Source organism: Lichenostomus cassidix, chromosome 27, assembly GCF_008360975.1.
Source record: "Lichenostomus cassidix isolate B80296 chromosome 27, HeHo_3.0, whole genome shotgun sequence".
In the NCBI taxonomy this organism is placed as follows: Eukaryota; Metazoa; Chordata; class Aves; order Passeriformes; family Meliphagidae; genus Lichenostomus; species Lichenostomus cassidix.
Window position 1 is genome coordinate 5,801,691 of NC_139507.1, and position 24,989 is coordinate 5,826,679.

Here is a 24,989-nt window from a genome sequence, read left to right on the forward strand (position 1 = left end):
TAGAATTTTAAACTCTGCTCTTTGGAGGATCAGGAATACAGGGCTCCTTGCCTTAGAAAAACCCTGTTCTACGCCATGGTTAGAAAATAAGATGACGTTGCAACAACAAAGTCAGTAGTGAACAACAGAATGGAGTGCAAGCCTCAGTCAGATGTAGGTTTTCATAAAGGTCCCAAAAGCACTCCCAAGCTGGAAATCCCAAGGCATAAACAACTCCTGGTTCACCACATGGCTGAATTTCAGCCCTGGAACAATGGAGTGCAGATTATAAACCAAACTTCATCACTGCTTTGCCTTTCTCTGGAGGCACCTAAAGCTCAGCCTGCCCTGAACAAAGCTCAGGTTCACCACTAGGCAGAGGCCAGCTCCAGCTCCATCACCCAATTCCAGCCCACAGCAGAGGCTGCAATGAGACACAGGAAGAGCAACTTGGCTCTCACTGCAGGGCAGGAACTCAGGGACAGAGAGTTGAGCTATGAGACACAGGAATTCATGTCCAGGATTAAAAGAACCATGGGAGAAAACAGGGAACTAACTAGGAAAGAGGTCAGCTCAGTGTCACTTTTACAGCCAAACTTGTCTCTCAAAAATTACTGGGTTAGGTTGGGTAAAAATGACTGGTAAAGGGTTCAATCCAAAATGGCTACATACATCCTGTACAGTCATGAGCTTTCCCAGGAAGCTTTTCCTCCAGGTCTGGCAGTCAGAGAGACTGTAATAATTCTTCTGCAAATAATTCAGCTGCAGCCAGTGTTGGGACCTGTTGTGGGAGGCAGGAAAAAAATGAAAATAAAACTAAGCTGCTCCATACCCGAGAGCTTCTTGAGTCTCCTATTGCTGCAGGACGGAAGGTGAGGATGAGTAGCAACAGCTGCCATGCCTTTGCCAGGGCCTCACCAGGAAGGATTCTCTCCCTGCCCTCTGGCAATGGGAAGCCATTCTCTGTGTCCTGTCCCTCATCCCAAGTCTCTCTACAGCTCTCCCGGAGCGCTTTAGGCCCTGGCAGGTCTCTGAGCTCTCCCTGGAACTTCCCTTCTCCAGGTGAACATTCCCAGCTCTCCCAGCCTGGCTCGAGGGGCTCCAGCCCTGGAGCAGTTCCAGGGCCTCCTCAGGTCTCACTCCAGCAGCTCCACCTCCCACCTCACCCAAAATTCCAGCCAGGAACTTGCAGCCCACTTGGGAAGGTGTGGCAGATTTACAGGTGACACATGGACCCCAGGGTAGCACAAGGTAGAAAACAGCCCCTGTGCACAACGTGTCCTTAAACCTTTCCCAACCTGTCACTTGCCCAGCTCCTGAAGGACAAATCCCACCCCTGTCCCAAAGCACCTGGGGCTAAGCCTGCTTTTAAAAGTAATTTATTTGGATTTTCCACATCCTTTAATGAATTGCAAATATATTAACAGAAAAGACTTTTTTTCCCCCAGGACTGTACAATTTTTGAAATAAAAAAAAAAAAAAAATCAAGTAAAGGAGAAAAAAAAAAAAGAAAAAAAAGACAAATTACATTGTTTCAATGCAAATAGTAACACCACACCCACACTTTGCATTTTTCCATAGTTTTGTTGCAAGAAGATGACAGTTCCCTAATTCTCTTCAGTGAACACTTGCTCTCACCTGCCTGCCAGTGCCTCCATGCTCAGCCTCCTCCTCTTTGTCCCTCCTCAAAAAGCCAAATTTTAGTCCTTCAATACTAATTTTGTGTTTCTCCTTAGAATGTAAAATAGCAGCATGGGCTAAATGTGAGCCTGGATTCCTGGGAAAAAAGAAAATCCCTTTAAGGTAGGATGTACATGTAAAGCCAGGAATGCTTTTATGTATTAAATCTTCCAGGTAACACAAACATCCTTTGAACATAGCTGAATTAAGAGCTTTTTCCAAAGGTTGAAAGTTTTACTAGAGTTTTCAGTGAACAAAGAAAAAGGAAAAAAGCCCCCTCTGTTCCTGGATCTCTGGTCCCCACATGAACAGTATTTGTTATGGAAAAGTAAATAGCACCTGCCTCCTGCTTTTTGCTTAGAAAATATGCTGGGAACCAAAAGGAAGCCAATTAACACAGTAATTAGTGGCACTCCACAAGTGCTGCCTGCAGACCTTACCCGGAGGTGCTGCTCAGACTCCTCCCTGTGAGGGATGTGCTGGAAGCTCCACAGGCTGGAGCTGGATGGGAAAACCACAGCAGGGGAGACTCAGGAGGCTCAGGAGCACCTGGGAGCAGATCAGTTCCAGGGAAACCTGAGCTCTTCCCCACAGAAGATTCTTCAGGAAAGGGGATTGACCCACAACACCCTCAGCCACAGGAATCCGTGTGAGATCCCTCAATCCAGCCACCATCTCCCAGTCAATCCCTCAGCCTTCCAGAGCCAGCTGATCACAAGTGTGTGGCAGAGACACAAAGCTCCTTTAACATCTTCAAATCCCTCAGATTTTAGAGGGTTTTTGCCACCCTGTGAAGGGAATTGAAGCCTATTTTTCACTGCCCATCCTCCTACTTCAAAAAAACCCAACAAACCAGAGAATTCTATTTTTGCTCACAACTTGGGTATGATTTTTCAAAGAATAAAGGTGTCCATGTGGCTCTGGACCAGAGAGAAGCTAGGACAGAAGAGGTGCCAAGTGGACAAGGACAGTATTTAAAAGAAATTGAAGTGTAAAGGAAACTAAGAGAACCCTAAAAAACAGATTAAAAAAAAAAAGTACATTAAGACTGATCACAACAAATACATTGCTATGAAATTTGTATCATTCCCAATTTATTAGGCATAAATTGCTCTTTAAAACTGCTTATATGATACACTTTCTTTATCATCACTGCACAAAGGGCAGCAATTGCTGCTGCAGAATGCTACAGAGAGCAGTTTGGACTCACTAACGTGGCACAGCTTTCTCCTCTCAGAAACAGACCCTGGAGGAAAGGAAGGTGTTCCTAGAGTGGGAAACTGAAAGAACACCTTAAAAAAATAAGGAAAAAGACAGATAATTGCACATTTTTGCATCCTGCTTGGACCACGCTTTACAAAATAGTTTTCAAAGTGATCACAGACCTAAGGAGATACTGATCTGAGACAATTATTTGATGCGTTTGACCAAGGTTCTGATTGTATTAAGGCTTCCACAGTCTTCCCACTCTCACAGGATTAAGGGTTTGATGTTTCACATTACACTTGTATCTACATTTCTCTCTTGATTTTGCCCTTTATTAATTTTTATTCTTAAAAGGGGAAGAACAAGTCAAGGGGTGCATGAAAAATGAAGCAAGGTGGTGCTGACTGAAATACAAAGTAAACACTGACCTTTCCAAAACCGGATGAATAAATTAATTCATGGTTAGAACATGAAAGCATTTGATGAAAGCTCTGATCCTGCAATGTGATTCTCCTGCAGTTGCACTCTAGGCAGGGACAGGGGTGTTTCACATGGCCTGACTCACCCAGTCCTGCTTGCTCACTGGAGACACTGCAGCTTTAAGGTCATTGACACTCCCTGGCATTTAAGTTACACTACAATATGCAAAAGTCTGGAACAGCCTGTTTGTCAACACTGTCCTTGGAGAACTTGGAAATGAGGTTCAGCACTCTGCTTACCAAGAAAGACCCAAACTAAGACACATTTCTGGAAAAAGAACAAGACACCTCGTCATTAGTACTATCCCCACATCTACTGGCTTCCATACAGCAAACCACAAGTCTCTCTTCCATGATATTTTTTTCCAGCAAGGGGGAATCCAAAAAACAGCATTTCCTCCTCAGTCACTTCCATAAGTGTGTAAGAGCCAACTAGTCAGACTCAGCAGCAGCTGGATATTGCACTGCCATGAACTCTGGTACAGTTCAGGTCTGAGGTGCACTCGTGGTGTCAGTGGAGAACAACGACAGTGCTGGCTCAGAGATGTGGAACCCAGGATGCCAAGGAAGGGGAGAACACGACAGTACCAGTCACACACACTCAAGCTCAGACACTGGCTCTTGGAGGTTAAAATTCATCACTTTCCACAGCGTGGAGCTGCGTGTCATCCGCGTCCGTCATGCTGCTCTCCTGGGACTCGTCTGTGCCCACTGCAGAGGGAAAGAAACCTTGGAGTCAAAGGCCACAGAGCTGTCCCACTGCAAAGGTGCCCCCATCACCCAGCCCAGCTCATCAAAGGCAGGGCAGCCAAAGTATTAAAGAAAACAGAAGTCCATTTTTCCCCCAAATTACCTTAAATTACTTTAGTTTGGTACATATACCCTGAGAAAGTCATTCAGCTGAGGCTGTGGACCTCTTCCACACTTTCTCTGCACAGCCAGGGAAGCTGAACTGTGACACATAGCCCAAGACTTATTTCGTTTATGCTTACTGGACAGATTAAGCTGTTGTTTTTTTCCTTTTTAATTTTTTTTTTTTTTTAATATGGTTGGGTTTTGGTTTTCTTCTGTACTGCTCAGGTGCTGCTCAGCAGTTCCAGTCTCTGTCTCCATCTCCTGGTCAGAACAGGCTCAGCCCAGGGAGCTGGGACTCAAAATAACCCCAACTCTAACAGCAGAGGAAGAAAAACTCTGGATACTTCAGGAAGTGCAGTGCAGAGTAAAGTTCCCATATTAAAAAACACAAAGGGCCAATAAAAATCAACATGATATACAGTTGTCACCTTTCCCTACTTTTTCAGTTGAGAATTTGGAACTGCAGGACAATTTGTCTATTAATAAGAATCCCAATCCTGCTGTTACGTTTTCTCCTTTGCAGCAAGAGAATTTAATTCCTTATTAGCATTTAATTTCTATCTCCATTTCAGCCTGCAGATAGGTCAATATTTATAACTGTTCATGATTTATGGAAATTAAGCTCATAATCAACAGTTGAGAAGAGAAAAACCTGGGCTGTTCCTTCTTGTGGATTATTCCCCATAGTGTTTTATTTTCTCTTGATCCAAATCAAACTGCTTCCATGACCTTCATCAAAAGCCACCTTTTATGTTTAGCACACCAAGTATTTTTACCCAACATCGAGTTTAACTTCTGAAAAAGCCTCTACAGACAATTTCAGTTGCCATTCATTTACTTTGACATGATTTGATGCTTTATAATGGAATATTTGCAGTCCGGGGCACATCTTGCTCTCCTGGGATACTCTTGCACCCGTGATTTGTATCAGTTTAGAGTTACCATGATCTCTGTCCTACTACATCTAAGGAAATTTCATAACCCTTCATTCCATGCTTTCTGTAGGGAAAATGAATGAATTCTGCTGAATGAAGAGCCTCTGGAGTTCTTACTTGCTGAGCAGAATGTTTCACTTACTAAACCTGGCATTCTTCCCACAGCCAAGTGGCAAAAGCTCCTGAAGTGGCCAAGGGTTGGAAGCACAGACCTGATTCATAGGGGTAACATTCGCTGATCTGCTCCTCACGGGTGATGGGCTCCTCATCGTCAGGGAGGTAACGCTTATCAATGGCCTCCTTGATCTGGTTGTTGGCTCCTTTGGGATCCAAGTCCATTGCCCAGGAGAAATTCATTAGGGCCAGATGTGTCTGACCCAGTTTTTTATAAACCTAAAAATAAAAAAAGCAGAAAAGGCTATGTTTACATGAAGCTGCTACTTGAAAGTTTGGGTGATGAAAGTTCCAAGCCACAGTTCATTTATGTTTTATGGAAAGCAACAGAGGGTGGATATGAAAAGTTTATTATGCAAATCCCAAGGGAAATAACACATATGTGTAGAAAGAGCAAGTGTTTCTATTTAAAAATAAAACAAATTAAATTAAAATAGCAGATGAGAGATTCTTTATCATTAAGGGCAGATGAGGAAGTTAGTTATCTGTGTTGAGCATTTAAAGAGTGAAAATACTTCAGTTTGTCAAGATAGTTTGTCACCAGATCACTTCTCTCTGGCATTTCACACAACGAAGGTTGGAATGTGGTTGCTTCTTATTCAGTATTTCTGACATCATGTGTGAGAGTGTGATTCAATGTTTTAGCAGCTACATGTGCAAATAACCAGCTCTGCTGACTGAGGGACTATCAGCTCCAGCTCTCTTTAACTGTCCTTTGTATTTAAAAGGTGGCACATAATTAACTTGTGAGCACTAAGCCTTATTTAAAGCTTTGGAATTTTTAGAATACTGCACCAAGTGGAAGCAGCTTAGTGACAGGCATCAAATTTTCACATTAAGCAGCAATGGAAACCAAGGAACTTACAATCACAGTGAAGTTTTACCTACCTTTCCTATTAAAAAGTAAACAAGAGACTCTTTGGGAACAATCTGTTTCAGTTCTTCAAGTTCTTGTAAAGCCGACTGAAAAGTTGAAAAGAGTGTTTATATCAGGCATTTGAAACCAAAAACTTTAGTGAAACTTCTACTCCACTTTTAAACTAATTGTTGATGCTGGGGGTATTTATTCTGCTGTGACAATCACCTGGCATCATTATGAAATTCAACTTAAAAATATTTAGTCTGCAGTAAGAAATAAAGTTTTAAGCTTTTCCTTTCCATGTGCACACACGTTGCTGAGGCAAGTTTCAGAACAGACTGGGGCTTGTCTTCTGGAGCCAAAAAACACTGGCCAGAGGAAAAGTCGCTGGAAAAACACTGTGAGAAGATCATCTCTTACTCTAAACAAGGTTCAGGTCAGCTGGGGATCAGCCCAAAACTGCTTCACTTCTGACTTTTCACTCCGTAACACAACCTTTGAAACAGCTGGTTCCTACTGCTGTAATTGGAGATGGGGCAGTTTGCTGCAGATTTTTTACTTATTTAGTATAAACTCATGATAGTGGGTCTGAATAAAATAATAACAATTAAAAAAGCAACACCTGTTGGCCCCAGGTTTTATTACAATCACAACATTTTGCACAGTTCCCTGGTGAGGGTGGCACTCACCAAAGCAAATGCTTCCCATGTCCCAGGCTCTTCCTGCAAGCCCTGGTGCTCCCCAGTGTGACCTGTAAACATTTGGCTTCCAAGGCACCCCCATTCCCAGCTACAGGAATTTCAAGGCTGCCACAAGCACCAAAACTGACCTTGTACTTCTCATTTGCAAATAACACCGAGGCTCTATGGAATTTGCATAGTGGGTTCTTGGGGTCAATGTTGATCGCTTTGTTCAAAGTGTCCAAAGCCTTCTCGGATTTTTTCAGTGCATGTTGGACCTGGCAAACAAAGAGAGAACAATTCCAAAAGGGGAAAAACAGCAGCTCATCTGCCAGGCAAGGACAAATCCTTTTGATCATGTTTACTTACAATCTGCTCCATTAGAAAAATATTTGTCCTGTTCTAGACCAAGTCTGAACAGGCTTCCTCACAGGGAAAAAAATCCTCCTCACCTCATCTCCACCCTCCACCCTTCACCCCACCCAATGCCATGTACTTACTACTCCAATGTGACACAGTAGGACTGAGCTCTGAGGGTTGATATCAAGTGCTTTCTGGAAATGCATTTCTGCTAGACTGAATTTCTCCTGTTTGTAATAAATCATTCCCAACCCGTACCTGCAGCACAGAAACAATTCTAGTAAGTAACACTGGATTTTAATCAAATTAATTTCTGTCAGTGAACATGACATGGCAGGAATGGTTTGTAGCCTTGCCAACCTCACCTAGGGTAGGAAGGTATTTCCTGGGGGAAAAAGCTGCCTAAAATTTTCTTTGTTTTCTCTGTCCCTTGGGTAGCTGAAGAACTACTATGTGACACACAGGAAGACTGGCTAAAATAGCTGCTAAACAAAAAGCATTGCTAAATAAAGCCAAACTTACCAGGCATTGTAGTGCCTGGGGTTGACTCTGATGGCATTTCTAAAACAGGCTAATGCTTTGTCCAGTTCTTCTGTCAACACAAACTCGTGGCCCAGCAGGGTGTAGGCATAGGCATAGTTTGGATCCACCTGGATGGCCCTCTGGAAGAACTTGATGGCAATGTCGTGTTCCCTTTGCAAGCTGAAGCAGTTTCCTGCAGCACACCAGGCCTGGAAAAACAGGAGGGCAAGAGCAGAACCCTTTTTACAATGCTGAGAGACCGAGGTTGAGCTGAACACATTCTTCTATACTGCTTAAAATAATTATAAATAACTTACTCCTAACTGTTCCACATAAGCTGACATTTGAATTTTAAGAAGCCATTTCAGGCATCAGCAGTTCAACAGACAATCCTGCCACCTCCCTCTCCAGTTTTGCCATGTTCAGGTGTATTCCCACTGGAGGGTACACCGGATTAGAGCTCAGAGCTCTGTTCTGAATCACTGATTTTACCACATACAATTCCCCATCTCTCACTCAAGCCCAAAGCATTTTATACCTCCGGTGAGTTTTTATCCATGTCTGTCAAATCCTTGGAAAGAACTGAAAGGGCAACATCTTTCTGCAGATGCCAGAGCGTGGTTGAATAAATCTCCATGCCTTCTACTCTGTAGTTTTCAATCCTCCTCACTTCTGAAAATATTCTCTCAGCCTGAGAACAGAAATTAAACTTAAAATAAAATTCCACCCACCAAGGCAGAGCACAGAGGTCAAGGTCCAAGGCCTCATGTCCAGCCTGAGCATCCTCTTTTCTTTTTAAGTGTTCTACACAGACCTGCAAGTCCTGGAACTTTCCTTTCAAGGGAAGGAAGTCACTGTATCCCAGGATAGTTATGCCAGCAAGAATGCAGCCAAACCTCCCTCCTGCTGACTCAACTGCATTCCTGTTTCTATCAGTGCTTGAGCGAGGCAAAAACCTTATCCCCAAAATCAGAAAGAGTGGAATAGACTTATATGGGCAGTTATGATTGTGAACCACCCCAATAAATAGTGACAGGATAAGGGGCAATGGTTTGACACTTCCAGAGGGCAAGGTTAGATGGGATATAGGGAAGAAATCCTCTACTCCAAGGCAGGGCATGACCCTGGCACAGATTGCCCAGAGAAGCTGTGGCTGCCCCTGGATCCCTGGAAGTGTTCAAGGCCAGGTTGGATAGGGCTTGAAGCAGCCTGGCACAGTGAAAGGCACTGGATGGGCTTTAAGGTCCCTTTCAACCCAAAACACCCTGGAATTCTATGATTAAGATCTGTACCCTCACCTTTCTAAATAAACTATGAAGGTACCCAATGTGCTCCATCTCTAAACAGACTGTGCACAGCTTAAAACCCCCCTCTAAAACCTTCTGCCTTTGCTTCCTGCACAAATTCTGCCAAGAAGTGTTTTAAAAACTTAGCAAATGGGCACATCAGCTGTCAGAACAACAGTGCCAAGAAGAGGTGAACTGTAGGATTCCCCTTAACTGCTCACTTCTGATTCTGGAGCAGTTTGGCATCACCTCAGCTGTGCCAATGCTTCATTTGTGAGGCTGGAAGGGAAACTGGGTCACTGATGTGATCAGAATTAACTAGAATGAAGAGAAGTTTTTTGGTTTAGAGCTCAAATTGTAGAGTGATCTAATATACAAAAGTGCAGTGCTACCAATTCCATCAGCACAGCTGCAGGTAGAGACAGGAGAGACAAGGAGGAGACCCCAACAGTTGGATACAAGAAGAAATAACATCAAAATAAATCTTTAGGAAAGCTCAGTGATAAAGCTCAAACAAAGCAGATTCAAGATCTAAATCCACTCCAGGTGTAACCTTTATGTTTATTCATTTACCACAACTGCAAACTTCCCGTAGATTTTATGGGAAATCTGCAGGTTTTGTGTAAAACTGCCAAAGGAAAGTGAGAAGAGAAAGCCCAGCATGTTCCTACCTGCATGTACTCTGCCAGCTCAAAGTAAGCTCTCCCAATTTGGCACAGCACCCAGCCCGTGTTGTAGTGGTGGGATGGCAAATGGCTCAAAATATTGATGGCTTCTTTGCAGTTGTAGGAGCACAGGGCTAAGTAACCTTTCCCCATGTCCCGGAGAAGGCTCATCAAACCTTCTAGGAGAAAAACACAATAAATAAAAGTGGGGAAAAAAAAGGAAGAAAAAAAAGAAGCTGAGACTTAGATACTTGGAAGTGCTAATACCAAAAGCTCTTTGTACATTGCTCCTGAATTTGCCTATGAAAATCTTTCAGGAGTTTCCAAACAAGGTTTATACACTCTTAACATGAGCATGATATTCTGAATATCAGCCTCTGTAAGGGAAGTCAGAAAATAAAGAGTTCTTAAAATCTGGGGCTCAAGGCAAGTGGAATTCTGCATTTCCAGCAGCTATTCAAACATTTCTCTAGGTCTGAGCAGTTTCCACAAGCCTGGTAGCCATGGATACATCCTCTTGCTGCTTGGAAACATTGTGGAGCCAAAAGAGAGGAATTCAGCATTTTGCTTAGGGTTTTCTGACAATCTGAATAAAGACTTGTTTTTAAACAAACAGGAAATATCAAGGGAGAACAAACCACATAAAGTCCATGTTGAGGGAAGATGTCTGGGTTATGAGTAACTCCTTTGAATGAGTTTCCAGGGATAACAATACTACCATACCTTATATATTTTTTTTATAATTTACATTATTTCGTTAATTATACTTTAAACCAACATGATGCTTATAATTATATTACACATTCTATTATAATTAATATGTTGCATAATAATTTATAATACTTTATATGTTGATTTGATAACTTTGAAAATACTTTAATCATTAATAAGGACCAGAGCTAGCAAGATGTATCTGCTGACAATTACCACTTTCAATACTTCTTCACATTTTTAAGTTAACAAGAAGATACTTAATTAAATCAGTTTTTATCACTATACAAAGGTGAGAGCTAGAGGCTAAATGAAATGGAAAAGAAGAAAATACTGATGCAATATTAAATATAAAAAGATAATCAGATTTTTCTCTTTTATAGTCCTATAGTGCTCAAACAGACCTGCTGCTGCCTTCTGTAGCGTGAAAGCTTGGATTTGTGGTGCAACAGTAGAAATTTTCCCTTCTGAAATGATGGAAGAGTCCAGTTTGGTAATTTCCAAACTGTCATTTAAGTTTGGTTGAGTTATTCCTCCCTTATTTGTTTTACTTTTTGTTTTTCTGTTTGGAATCTTAGGTGGAAACTTCATTTTCAATTTTTTGCTGTTTTCCTGCAAGTAAAAAGATTAAGAGTTACATACAGAAGATTTTTTTTTTAATTCAGAAATCTAAACTTGAGAGTGAATTGTGTAAAATTATGCGTAACAACCATGTCCAGCCATGCCCTGCTCACTGCAGAATCTGTTCTTAAGCTGCTAAAATTGCTATGAATATGCAGAAATTAACAGTTGGCACAGTGGCATGGATAAGAAAGCCACAGATTTCCAGCACGGGGAGGTTTGTTACCTTGGTTGTAGAACTATCACTGGTAAACAGGCGAGAGCTTCGTCGAGGCAGCGCGTTGGGTGGAGCAGCAATGGTTGGGCTCAATACCTGAGGTGTTGTACTGAAAACAAAAATTAACACATTACACACTGCTAAGCTTACTAAGTAAGCTGCTTTGCTCTATTTTTAATAATACCAGCTTTCAGCTTTGTTTTAAATGCCCCAGTACTATGATTTTTTTTACCTTGTCTGTGGACCAGAGCTCTGTGTTTGTGCAACAAGAATTGGAGTGACTTCCCGGCTATTCCCACTCTGGGAGAAGACAGATTTTGTTCCAGCCTGGCTGATCCTGCTGACGGTCTGCACAACACAGAGTTTCTACAGGTTTGTTATTACGTCACTCAGGAATCTCTATCTCTGCTGCACCAAACCCAACCCATTCCGCCCACCAAACACTGCACAAGGAGAAACAGAATTATTTTAATAGAAGGAAGGGTTCTCCCATCCAAAGGGGAACCATCAAAAGTATTTCTTATTCTATCTGTCAATAACACCAAGTCCACAGAGCTTATGCACATTATTTGAAGATATAGAATCTACATCTAGTGGCAAGAAACTATACATTAAAGTGCTTGTGCAAGAATAAAAGGGAATTAAAGGATGTCATATTTAAAGGCATCTTCCTGCAGAAAGTTGTAAAAAAAAAAAAAAAGCAAGCACAAAAAAAACCCATGGAAAGAAAGATTTTTTTAATTATCTTATAACAATCCCATTCACAAACTGCACAGCACCTCAGCCTGTTTTCAGAACAGATTCTCCTCTTCCTACTTTCTAAAAAAAGCTTAAAAAAAAAAAAAAAAATCTTTCTGCCCACTCCAGGGACAGCAACATTCAATTCACTGATGGATGTTTGGAAATTACACCACAAAAGGACAAGTGGAATCAACAACAGCACAAGCAATGCCAGTTTATGCATTATCCAACCTCTAAAGTTCTGTCCTTCCTTGCCCAGATTCTGTTGCCAGAGCATGGTTTAGGTGGCCAGCAAGGACACTTGCCCACTCAGACAGGAAGCCTTTGGATTCATCCTAATGCTTCATTCAATTATGTGTTTCCTAGGAAACTCCTCTGTTCAGCCACAGCTCCACCAAACCTGGTCTGACACAGAACTGGAAGAGCAAAGTGGAACTGGCTCTTCAAATAATGTCATTATTTGCATTGTACAAAGCATGAACCAGAATTTGAGCTCCCAAATTTACTTTTCAGAATGGACAGCAAGGTGAGCACCAAGGCTTGTCCAGAGCAAATGTGGCAACTCAAGTTCTACATTTTGAGGCATTCAACACTATAACTTGCACTGAGTTTTCATTTCAAAATATTGTCCCCTATAAAACACCAACACCCCTCATGCAACTTCCAGATGTACTAAAAATACAGGGAAAAATCCTCAGGTTTTTTGTTTTTAGAAAGGAACAAATAGTTCTTCAACTGTCAGCAACATTCCACCTCTCATTTATCACTATGGCAACTATGGCAGTTTCTTCCTGAGTAAAACAGACAATTTTTAGTCTCCCCTACCCCAGACTTTGCTGAGCAAAACAGCACCATCCTCTCAATCCTTCACAGACCAAGAGAAGGATTTTTATTACTCTGGTCTGCAAACTACAGTTCAAGAACTGCTTGCAAGACAGAAGTAGCTTCAGCTCTCTTGAGGCTTCCAAAAATAAACATTAAATAAATAAAATAAAATGAAAACTCCAAGAATCTATGGATTCTTCTTTAAAGTGCACTGCAATGTCAAGCTCTCAACAGAGCAGCTGTGCTCCAGAATGGAAGGTACCTTCTTTGAAGGTGCTCCGGTGGATGGCACATCGATTACAGAAGAAGAGTTGGTGTAGTTCTGTAAATAGGATCCATCTCCAGGGCTTGGGGTTTCTAGTGGCAAAATTCCAAAGCTGAGAACAAACCAGAGAGGAAGGGTCAGTGTCTGAGTATCAGACCTGGAGAGCTGGGCTGATGTTGGGGTTAAAACAGAGATACAGATAATGGAATATCCTGAGCTGGAAGGGACCCACAGGATCATCAAGATTAGTTCTTCAAGAAATGCTCTTTCATAATAAAGCTTATTCCAGAGCAGTTATATATTCCTATAGAGATTTTTCCAGTGACAATGTGGCAATAAGCAATATCCCTAATCAGCAATTCCTCTCCAAACCACCAAATTTGTTTAAAAACCAGAAGAGATCAACACTAGGACCAGGAGCAGCTCCTGAAGTTGCTTGGGTTTCCCTCGTGCAGCATTATTTACGATATTCTACCAACACATGTGTGTGAGTGTGCTGTGCAGCACCAACCCTCCTGTTCCAAACTCCAAACGTTACCAGCAGCTCAGCCCTGGGCAGAGCTTGGCCATCCCAAGGACTCACCTTGGAGTTAGTGGGCTCAAAGCCGCAGGTCCCCCCAGTAAACTCCGTCCAGTTTTTGGTTTATTTTGAGCCTGTTTGGACAATATGGCAGTTCCTGACCCCAGAGGGACAGAATCCGAGGAAATCACAGCCGAGTCAATGTAAGACATGGAAGAATCCGAATTCAAGGAGGAATACTTCGAATTGGAGGATTCTAGGTTGATTCTGTTTAACTCCTGAACAATGGAAGGCAGCTGTTAAGTACTCAGGGAATAGTTTAATTAACTTTTTTCAGTTAAGCTGGAAAAACTAAATGGTTTTAGCAAATGATTTTACAATGATTTCAACAAAACTCACAATTGTATCCTGGGGTGTTTCCATGAGGACAGTCTCAGGCTGTCTGTGGGATATGTTGTGATTAGACACCAACGTTGTGCAAGTGTTGGGCAGACAGCTGCTGAAGTTCTGTAAAGATGTTAATTTAAATGTTTGGTCAGGGTCTGGCTTTTCACCTGTAAGAGTGGAAGCAGATTTATAACAGTTAGTCCTGAGTCTATACACTGAATATTCAGTCCAAAACAAGGACACAGCACAAAGGACTTTAGAAGTATTTTAAAACATTTCATAGAATCATAGAACGTTTGGGTTGGGTTGGAAGTGACCTTAAAAATCATCTCATTCCAATGTGAGCATTGTGCTGCTCACAAAAATCTCCCCAAAGAACTCTGCTGGTATTTTCCTTACTAGTTCTGGACAAGAAGTAAAATAAACCTTGTCATACACGATGGCAAAATGCAAGGCTTGATATAACCAGACAGAAAGAAAAACATTTTCAGGAATAAAAGAGTTCTGCAGACTCACCTATTTCACATAGTGATTCAAAAGGGGACCAGAGGAAAGGATTTAAACTAAGGCTCTTTTGGTAACATTCTGATCCTTTGGCAAGCCGGTCTGTCTTGCTGCAAAAGAATGAAACAGTTCACAGGGAAACTTCAGAACAGCACTTTTGTTCAAGAGAGTTTTCCAGAAGAGGAGTTGAAAAACAAAAACATGTTGAGAGGCACAGCAAACATTCCCCATTTTTCAAGCCAGAGAAATACCGAGTTCTTTTGAAGTTATTTGACATATTTAGACACAGTTGTCAAAAAAAGTTACATAAGCACTAGAATAGCTTGAGAATTTTCATTTTTAGGAAGATGCTGTTCTCTGCAACAGCTTGTTTCTTTTTTTGCCAAGAGCAACTTGACTGCCAGTCTTCCAGCCATCTCAAGTATCTGTGGATAGTATTTTTGCATATAAATTAGGGGCTAAACTGAACACTTAAGTATTTGGCTACAAAAAAAAAATTTGAAAATAACGAAGAACAGATGCAGTAGAGAAGAATTCAACAGCCCAACTCCTCCTATTCAGTCAATCATTCACATTTACTGAAACCTTTCTTGCATCTTGGCAAAAGCAAAACACCTCAATTTGTCAAGTTATTCTGCCTGGCACCCTCAGAACTTTGATTTGAAGGTTAGAGCTACATGTGTAAAACAGATAAATCAAAATGGCAACACTATGAAATAGGCTGAGAGTTTTTCTTAGAGAAGAATACAGAGCAAATCCAAAAGCATGTAAAAAACCCAGACTCTTGGATTGCAATCTCATCCACCTGAGAAAGAGGAATTTGTGTTTTCAGTCTTTTTGTGAAAACCAAACCATTTTTGCATTCCCAAATTAGCTGATTTCACAACTATCCACCTCAATTTATCGTGCTCCAAAATGGTATAACCCAGAGACAGGTGTCTCCTGTGGTGATTAAGGATATGTTTGACTACATCTGGCCTTGGTCAAGTAAAAACCCTCCAGATTTATTGGGCAAAAAGAAAAAGTAACTTTACCAGTAGACATGTCCCAGTAAGGAGAGCGTAAAGCATGCAGAGTCACCAAACTCCATAACAATGTCATCATGGCTTTTCTGTTTATTCAACACTCCACCAGACAAGATCTGCTCTCCTTCTGCAAGCCTTTTTAAAAAACAAGAGGTTTAAAGGGGTTACAAGGCTCACAGTATTGGCAGTCCAGTGTTTTCACCCTGCTGCAAACAAAAACAGAAATCCACTGTCAGTGTTCGCAGGTTTTAAACCAGAAACCAGTTCCTGCAAATGAATGTTAAGTAACTGACGGATTCCTCTACAACAGGATGTTCAGGACTCTGAAGTCAAACAGCTCTACTAGGAGGGAATAAAAAGAAAACAAACCCAAAAGCAGACAAAAACCACAGCATGACTTTTCCGAAAGTGATCAATCCTAGGATGAAGGACAAGAAAGTCTTCCAGACACTTGATCTTTGAAGATGCTTTACCTATCAACGAGCCAAGCCAGTGCTTAATTTGGCTTTGTTTCCCAAAACAATACAATCTGTAAGGCCCCGTGCACTCAGCTATGTCCCAATATTGGGATCCCAATTATAATCTTTAGTGCTGAAGGACCAATGAATTTCTAGTTGATAAAACACGACAGCTTCCAAAGAGAAATCCAAGCACAAAAAATAAAACCCTTTGTAACCCTGGACAGAACATAAAGGATTTACTTACTTGCTGAGGTCCACACAACATTTTGCAAGCAGGTATTTACACTGGGGGGTGGTACAGCTGTGTCCCTTTAGGAGCCTGTAAGCTTTATAGGCCTTTCCTGAGCGGTAGTAACACGTTGCCAGTAAAAACAGTGCTTCTTCTGAGTGTACTGGAAAATAAAATGTAAAAAAAGAATCATCAGTTAGTTGTTTATCATTTTAGTACTAAGAACTTGGGAGCAGGGAGTAAAAACCAGCTATGGACAAGATGGAACAAAATGGGTGTTGATAGAAATTCATTCCCGAATGAAGCACATTTCCTTATCTGTTGGTGATTACCAAACTTCCTATGCCATTTCCTTGGATAGTCAGATCAACTCTTAACATCTACAACTGTAAAGGAACTTTGATCCCTCTGGCTACCCAACCTAAGTAAGTGATTAGTCAGCTTTTTGTTAGAACAGCAGCAAGCCAAGCAAGGCAACCATGCCAGAGCTCCTTTATCAACCTGTTGGCCACACCAAGACTGACTTGGCTCAGGATCACCACACTGCCACCAACACTTTGCACTACTATAAGGAGTGTGGAAACAGGGGCACGATGATGGCTGATACAAAGTACAACTTTCAGAAGGAAGATCTACTCCAGCCCAAGTAGCCAGTTTTAACACCAATTTCAAGTGGTCTTTTGCTGTTTGCAATTTTGTTTCTGTTCTTGCTCTGAATATTCAATGCTTTATGTTCACATGACTCAGTGGAGAAGATTTTCTTATTTCAATGACTATTAAAGTTGGTTAGTTACCAGTCACCTCTTCACCAACACTGAGTCTTTTTGCTGCCTACTCTCATTTCATTGGGAACATGGCTTAACAGTACCAGTCAGATGCTTTGTTTTATGCTGGGAATTAGAGACAGAGACAAGTTCTCCTACAATCTGGATAGGGCTTGGAGCAACCTGCGATAGTGGAAGGTGTCCTTGCCCATGGCAGGTGCTGGAACAGGATGGGCTTTAAGGTCCCTTCCAACCCAAAACATTCTGGAATTCTGTGATCCCATAAATCCTCTTTCCAAGCTGAGACCTCGCAGAATTAACCCCTGAAGTAACTTCAATCCTTCTTGCAAACTCACAGGTTTTACACATCCACGGTGGCTTAAGCCACTCTCTGTACTTCCCCAAATGTTACACTCAAATCTCCCTCACACAATGGTATTTTAAATCAAAGGCTGTGTATGAACATGAGCAACTTCAAACTCCAAACAATTAATAAACCCGCATTACCATATACTTTTCAGAACACATTATCCTGCAAATGGAATTTAGCATTGAAAGAAACAATTTTGATGTTTGTTCATCCACCCACAGGGAAGTCTTTAGAAAAATCAATATGAGCACTGTAGAAAAACCTCTTTGGGAATCTGCCCAAATCCTTTGCTTCACTGAAAACTGATTATTTTGTCATCACCTGGACAGAGACAATGGAAACAGAAAACCCAAACAGACGACATTTTATTAACCTTATCCAAAACCACCAAAAGATCTTTTTGAAAATTCAAGTTAAATCAATTTTTATTACACTACTTTAACAGACTATGAGAGTTCGGGGAAACTACCAAGCCACAGACGTCCAATCAAGGACAGTAATAGCAGGTAGACTTAAAAGAAGTTCTTTTCAGGGTGAAATCACTTCTGCCAATGTGGAGCCACTGTATTCAAGTTCTGCAGGTTCTACTCTGCAGTGTAACCACTTATTTTAACCAGGAGCCAGATGTTTTGTTAGCAGTTAATTGCTTGCACCAAGTGTCAGCATTCATGCTGCTTTCTCTCAGCACTGCTGGTCACTGAAAAAGGCTGTTTGAAGTATTCTTGCAGGGGATTATTCTGTAAAGATGTGTCACTATCAAGTCAGGTATTTTTCTCCTGCCTGCTGCAAAAAAGTGGATTCTCTTTGTTCCTAAATCCTTGGCAATTACCTTCAATCTACCATTGCCCTGCACCTCACACTGTGTGATTGTGTTCAGGGGAGCTCTGTCATCCCTAAAATACTATTCCCTTCATGCACACCTGGATTATCAGGTTCTGTAATATTCTACACAACATTTCTCATTTAAGCACCAGATCAAACACCCCAGATTTAATTTGTAACCCTGACACAAGGAAAAAGAAATCTTTATTTCTCAAAACTTAGGTTCGTGCTTCCATTTTTAAGAGTTGCATTGTGGGCATGGCAGGCAAAATATTTCATTACAAAACAGAGTATGGAATAGCTTATACAGTTTAATTCAAACTAAAAGCTCAGATTGTCTAGCATGAGAAATTATATGATGCTTGTATTTTAGCTTAAGGATCAGGGTGTTTTTTGTGTTAGTGGTTAGGGAACAATACCTTTCAAAATAGAGAAGGAAAGCTGACCACCAGTATCGAGGAGAAGGAAGCACAGAAGAACAAAAAGATTATCTGAGGTAACGGAGAAAAGGTTAAAGGAATAAAAGGTGCTAAAACACAACAAAAAAGTGTTTGGAGGACCCAGAAAAAGTACAGATTTGTGTTACTGCTGCCTGCTCACTATCCAAGACACCCCAGACCTGACAGCATTATAGTGAAGCAACAATTAGCAGGGATTCAGCAGGAGATACCTGTTCCATATGTTCTGATTCTCACTGTCTCAATTTCACAGCACTTTTCTCTCACCATCACAAGACTCTCTTTGAGCCAATCAACATATCTGAATAGCATTATTAGCAAAGACAGCTTTCAATGTCAAGCCAATTTGTAGAATTTGTGTGCTGCATCTATCCTCAAGTGCCCTTGGAAGACATTTAATGCTTGAGGGTTATGAAAAAAACCCCAACAATCTCCCATTTGATACCATAAACCAGATCACTGTAAACACTGCACTTAAACACACAAATCTGAGTTTAATTTTAAGGAGGTTTTACTGTAAAATAACATTGCTGCTGCTACATGATTTGATTTTCCAACCTAATTGCGAGACAGTCTTCTGCTTTCTCCAAGCAGAAAGTTAAACTTCATTATCAGAACAGGAGGAAAACAAAGCAGGAGCAGAGGTGCAAAAACCCTAAATTAAAATAATAACAAAAAAAAAGCATCAACCTTATAATTGCAAAGTACACACCTTCTGCATATAACCTTTCTGCGAGGAACACGGCATCACGATACGCGTAGTGGTTCAGTGCTTGCCAGATAGCAGCCTGCAAGGCAAGAAAATCATCTTAATTTTGTGGGAAGCTTTAAAAATGCAAAAAACTCATTAGTTCTTACTGTCAAAAGGCAAAGTTCAGCTTGGTTTTATAGAGCCATAAAAAGAAAGGGGAGGATAAACACGCTGGCCAAGTTGCATTTGTTTCAACTATTAGTAAGGAGGCTTAAAAAAACCCACCAAACTCTGCACTGAAGTCATGAATCAACCTAAGAATGTTTCTCACTAGTTACCAAACACAACCACCCAAAACCCTCAGAAATTACCTAATTTTAGCCTCACATTAAAAATTGTCTGTTATCTGTAAAAGAGGGCTGGGATTTGAAAAATAATTTCTTTTAAGATCTGTTCAGCCTTTCCTCCCCACCTACTCCAACAAGGGTGCTGTGCATGCTCATCAGTTTGTGCTCCAAGATGGGCAGGGTAGGGATCAGGAGAGCAGTTCCTTCCCATCTGGGGTCTTTGCTCCAGTTCTAAAGCCATTTTCCATCAGCAGCAAAGAGCCATTTTGCAGTAGTTTTGTTATTACTGATCCCAAATGAGATCTGAACTTATGAATTCAAGGCACTGTGATCTAGAATTTCTCTAATACTCATCAGCAAACAAAGACAAATAGAATTTGCTTCTAGACTCATCAGACACTCCAAAACGAACAGAAATCTTCCACAAGAAAAGCAATACCACCCTGCAGTGCTATTCCCAGTGGGAAAGACAAGCACCAATTTCATCTAAAAAAAAAAAAAATCCAAACATCACAGAGTTACATGAACCATATGCTACTTCTTCCAACACAAACTTGACAAACACAGGGTGTGAAAACTGTGCAAGTTCTCTTCACAAGAAGCCCACACAGCCGTCATGAACAGCACACACCAGAGCTCCCAAGTACTACAGAGAATATTATACACAAACCTCTACAGTCTCTTTCCTCCTGTTAGGAGATCCCAAGAATACACTTAAGAGGTCAACAGGTGTTTTTAAGCTTGTGTGGAAGTATTAGAAAGTATTTAAAAGTGAATTCTCTTAGTTTGATCATTACAATACACACAATTATTTTGTCTCTCTGGGTGTATTTCAGATAACTGAGCCTCAGAGCCTCCTGAAGTGATTCCTCCCTGCTACCCTGAAAGGCTCCCAGGCTCAAGGTGGTTCCACACACCGAGGACAGTGCAGGACCAACAGGGAGGTAGAAGGTCAGGGTTACAATCTTTCACACCATCCCCAGGCCAGAGCAGCTCAAGGTCTCCCATTTCTCTTGCTCCCAAAAGCAGCTCTTCCTTTACCAAGTCACAAGTGAGGTTTAGATGAATCCAGCCAAGCTGTGTCACCTTCAGGTTAAAAATCAGTCTTTGCAGGGCTGTAACTCAGCCAGCTTACAAAACAAAGGTGTGGGAGTGGGGAAATCAGGGTCATCTGACTGCTCAAACAAGAGCAAGTTGCCAGGAGCAATCCTGCCAATGGCTAAGAGGGGACACGAGGGATGTGGGGCTATGTCACTGCCACTTTATAAGCATTACACTACACACTGGCTCTAATAACAAGTGTTGTAGAGCAGAGTCCCAGTGGAAGCAAGAAATGGGCTAACAGAACCCCTGTTCTGTAGCAATTATCATTTTGCAGCCCAAGATGTGCCTCCTGCCCTGAACTGATCAATGCTGGAGCCCGGATCCTCACACAAACTCTCCTAAAAGAGCAGGAGGAAGAAAGGAAGGCAGCAGGGAATCAGCCATACCTATGCAGCAACAATTTTCCATGAGAACAGATGTCTAAACTATGACTGTTCCCCAAAAAAGAGGATTTCTTGTGCACCTTTTAGGACAGGAACATTGATCTCTTTATAGCACAGTACTTTAGATTGTTCTAGAAGAAGCACAATGCATGTACACAGCACTAGTGGTATACAATTGCTAAACCACACCAGAAGAGTGTTCTCAGCCCTGTTCTCAGGGCTGCATCACAGGCATGAGAGAAGCTGGAAGTGTTTCTACATTTTATTCAAGTGTGCTTGCAGAGCACGTGAACCTCCAGGTCCTAATCACTCATTTTAAAAATAATTAATTTGAAATGCAAAATGAACAGGGAATCCCAAAAGTACCATACATGGCCCTGCAGTGAGGCATCCTCAGAGAGGAGAGCAGGAAAATAAAATCAGATTCAGACAGGTCCGTCTTCTATCCAGAAAATCCTGTGCATTGTCCAAGTGTCACTTCATATCTAAGCCAGAGCTCTTAAGAGATGTTCTCTTCTGAGAGTTATATAGCCTTGGAAATGATTTTCCAAGCTGTTAGCCTATATTGCCATTCTAAGCAGATTCTACCATGATTTCAGAGTCTTCAGGGTGGGCAAGGATGAAGAGAGCTCTGAGATGGGCTGCGCTGCACTCCCAGCTACACAGACTCTGCCCACTGAACAAGCAGACATTGGTCCTGCAGTTTGCAGCCAAGTTCAAGCACCATTGCAGTGAGTCACAGCAGATGATCACCTTGAACAGCTAAATTCCAAGCAAAGTGCTGATTTTCTTTCCAAGATGTTTTTCAGAAGTATTTGGAAGGCATCCAGGCTGTTTCTCAGCACATGGGACACAGAGTTTCATGCTGGAGCTGAAGGGTTTTAAATCAACCGTATCAGAAGTATAGCAGAGGGCTGTAAACTCTGGCACTTTGTCCAACTTAAAAGAATTTTACAAGTTAGCAAAAATCTAACCAGTGGCCAGGATGCCTTCTGGGACATGAGTTTCATGTAATTAAAGCATAACATTTATAAGGCTACATACAAACACAAATTCTGTTATTTATCTGTCATGCTGTGACAGACAAGTAACTTCTCAGCTGTGAGGATGTAAGAATGACAGTTTTTCCTGGAATGCTGAGCCCTGTAGACATCTGAAAGGCTGGGAGAGAACAGACGTACAGACAGGAAAAATCCTCTGCAATGAGAAAAATTAAAACTAGTGTCAACTTTCCCACTCATTTCATTTAAGAAAATTATAAAAACAGAGCTAAGAATGTGGACTTCAGCTAAATTGGGAATTCAGAAACGCAATGGACTTCACCCAGTCACAATTCATTCCTAAACTTACCAGCACTGCTGTAAGCAAGGAACAGCAGCAAAGCTGACAGCAGCAGAACTACTGCTAAAGGAATGATTTGTCATTTGAAAGGAGACTCTAAATAGTTATATTAAATCTTAATAGATATATTCACCGCAGCAAAGCCTCATCGAAACATCCAAGCTGGGAAGAGGTAAAGAACAGAAAACAGCACTAGAGAAGTCTTTACCTTCCTGAAACATCACAACAAGACCCTACATTTCTATCAGGGAGCTCTCAGAACAGCAGATTTTTTCCACTTGGTCAGTCTAGTCAGCACAGCACCGGAAACATTTGGTATTGTTTCCTGTCATTCGCACTGCAGTGCATTCTTGCTTCCTTTTCTATTGTACTCCCATGTTTTCCTAGAATACCCAACTGGTGCAAAACAAGCAGCCCAGCTCCAAGGATAACACCAATGGTGCAGGATGACCACTGCAGAAGAGGGACCAGGTGGCCAAAAGCATTTCCAGCACTGCCCTGACCCTTGCTCTCAGAGAGGACAAGCAGAGCAGTGCCATCAAGGACACAAACCCCTGGTCTAGAAGAATGCCCTCACTGTCACCATCTTCCACAGACAGGGCCAAGTCAGCAGGGTGGTTTTCCACAGGAGACTTTCTTCCCCTTCCACCTTTTCATTAGAAAGAAAAAAGCCAAGAGCAAGAATTCTCACAATGTTCATTACAGAACACAATCATGTTCTACCAAAACACTGCTGCCAGGAACCTCTTGCTGTAACTAGAAAAAAAACCTCGAAACATCTTGTTAAAAAGCTAAAAATATATTTTTAAAAAGAATGGGAATATGAATAAGATGAATGATTAATGAAAATTATGAATAGTTGGAGAATGGGCATACATGAACTGCAGAAAGAAAAAGCAGCTCTTAATTCCGTGAATCACGACTTTTGGATGGGAAGGCTGAGCACAAGAACAGGAAGCCCATCAGAGTAACTGCAGTGAGACTGAAAGACGAGAGAAATACGAAATGTACATTATTTTCCCTCCTAAGTCATCATTTAATCTCCTAAGTCTCCCATGGAACCAACTCCTTGGGAAGAAAGAACGTCCTTCACTCGCACGACACGGAGGGAGCCGAGTACGCTGCGAGCATTTAAACACGACACGGCAGCAAACGCAGCAAGGTGAGCCAGGTATCAACAGGTCTCCCGGGGGATCTGCGGAGGGACCTTCCCGGGAGCCGAACCGGCTGCGGCGCTGCGGGGGAACAGCCACCTCCCTGAGGGGCCCGGGGGGCACAGGGGCGAGCGAGGCCGGTCCCGGGGCGCGGGGATGCGGACGGGAGGCTGGAAGGGGAAGCCCAGCGAGCTCCGGCGGGAGGGAAGGCGGAGGAACTGAAGGTCCTGCGGGCCCACGGCCGAGAGGCCGGCGGCAGAGGCCCGGAGCCCCGGAGCCGGAGCGGGCGGGGCGGCCTAACCCGGGCCGGGCCGGGCTTTGGGGCCTGAGCCGCCCGGGGGTCGGTACCTGGACGGGTTCCTGCAGCACCGTCATCCTGCTCTCCCCGGCCTCCGCCTTCTGGTCGCCGAGCCCGAGCGGGGCGGCCCCGGTCCCGGCCCGGCTCACAGCGAGTCCCGGCGGGGCCCAGCCCGGCCGCGGATCATTTGAACCCGCACCGACCGTTACCGGAGCGAGTGAGGCCGGCGGGCGCCGAGTCCGCCCGAACCGGCGGCGGAAATACCCGAACCCTACGCCGGAAATGCCCGAAGGCGCAGGCGGAAAGAGCCGAACGTCGACGGAAAACAGCTGGGAAAGCCGCGCTCGGCAGCCGGGAGGAAACTACTCGGTGACGGAGATAGCCGAACCTGGGCGGAAATGACCGAGCAGGGACGGAGAGAGCCGAGCTGGAACGGAGCCGCCCGAGCTGGGGCGGAGATGTCCGAGCAGAGACGGAGATGGTCGAGCGTGAGGGGGCCGGTGAACTCCCGGCACGGCCTACGGCTCGTGCCTCAGAGCGCCTTTGCCCCCATGGAACGTAGGGCTTGTGCTTTGTGCCACAGAACGGGCTCTGGCGATCGCCAGGTCTGTCAGGAGCCCCCGCGTCCCTCGGGGTGCTGTTCCGAGGGCTCCCTCCTGCCATCACCAGTGCGTCCTGAGCCAGCCCGGCCGTGGCCGTGGTTCCTGTGTTCGCGTTCAGGTCAGCATGGCCCAGCTCCTGTCCCCGCCACTGAGGGGTCCGTGCTGATGGTGCTGCCCAGGTAGGTTTGGCCACGATATCACAAAATCACGGGATCATGTGGGTTGAAAAAGACCTCCCAGATCATCGAGTCAAACCTGTGACGGATCCCCACCTTGTCAATAGACCAGAGCACTGGGTGCCATGTCCAGTCGTTCCTTGGACACCTCCAGGGACAGGGACTCCACCACCTGACTGGGCTGCCCCTTCCAATGTTTAACCCCTTCTGTGAAGAAACTCCTGCTGATGTCCTCATATCCAGGAATAAAACTGGCAGATTGGGGTAGAGAGACAAGGCAGGTAATTTGCCAA

The 24,989-nt window shown here is 43.0% G+C and overlaps 1 protein-coding gene across 5 annotated transcripts; it reads right to left on the reverse strand.

Moving 5' to 3' along the window:
- Positions 1–1,342: 1,342 nt before the first annotated feature.
- Positions 1,343–24,103, reverse strand: CDC27 (cell division cycle 27). 5 transcript variants are annotated; one of them, XM_085039906.1, is made up of 19 exons: positions 23,969–24,103; positions 19,313–19,388; positions 16,202–16,349; positions 15,506–15,631; positions 14,484–14,581; positions 13,980–14,134; positions 13,644–13,858; positions 13,058–13,172; positions 11,462–11,577; positions 11,239–11,338; positions 10,796–11,003; positions 9,687–9,856; positions 8,268–8,420; positions 7,730–7,938; positions 7,348–7,465; positions 6,997–7,125; positions 6,197–6,271; positions 5,347–5,527; positions 1,343–4,055 (listed from the first exon to the last, which is right to left on the reverse strand). In XM_085039906.1, the coding sequence occupies exons 1-19, from the start codon at positions 23,993–23,995 to the stop codon at positions 3,973–3,975; spliced, it is 2,502 nt and encodes an 833-aa protein (XP_084896032.1). In that variant the 5' UTR covers positions 23,996–24,103; the 3' UTR covers positions 1,343–3,972. The 5 variants fall into 5 exon arrangements, with proteins under 5 accessions (XP_084896032.1, XP_084896031.1, XP_084896030.1 ...); XM_085039905.1 differs by having other exon boundaries at positions 9,687–9,859; XM_085039904.1 differs by having other exon boundaries at positions 11,462–11,595.
- Positions 24,104–24,989: the final 886 nt, after the last annotated feature.

Excerpts from the sequence above, each read along its gene's own strand:
- CDC27 (XM_085039903.1), bottom strand. The coding sequence starts at position 23,995 with ATGACGGTGCTGCAGGAACCCGTCCAG. Across the intron at positions 14,582-15,505 it reads TTACTGGGACATGTCTACTG|CAAGACAGACCGGCTTGCCA; the intron begins GTAAAGTTACTT and ends ATTCTTTTGCAG. Across the intron at positions 7,126-7,347 it reads TACTGTGTCACATTGGAGTA|GTCCAACATGCACTGAAAAA; the intron begins GTAAGTACATGG and ends TTTGTTTGCCAG.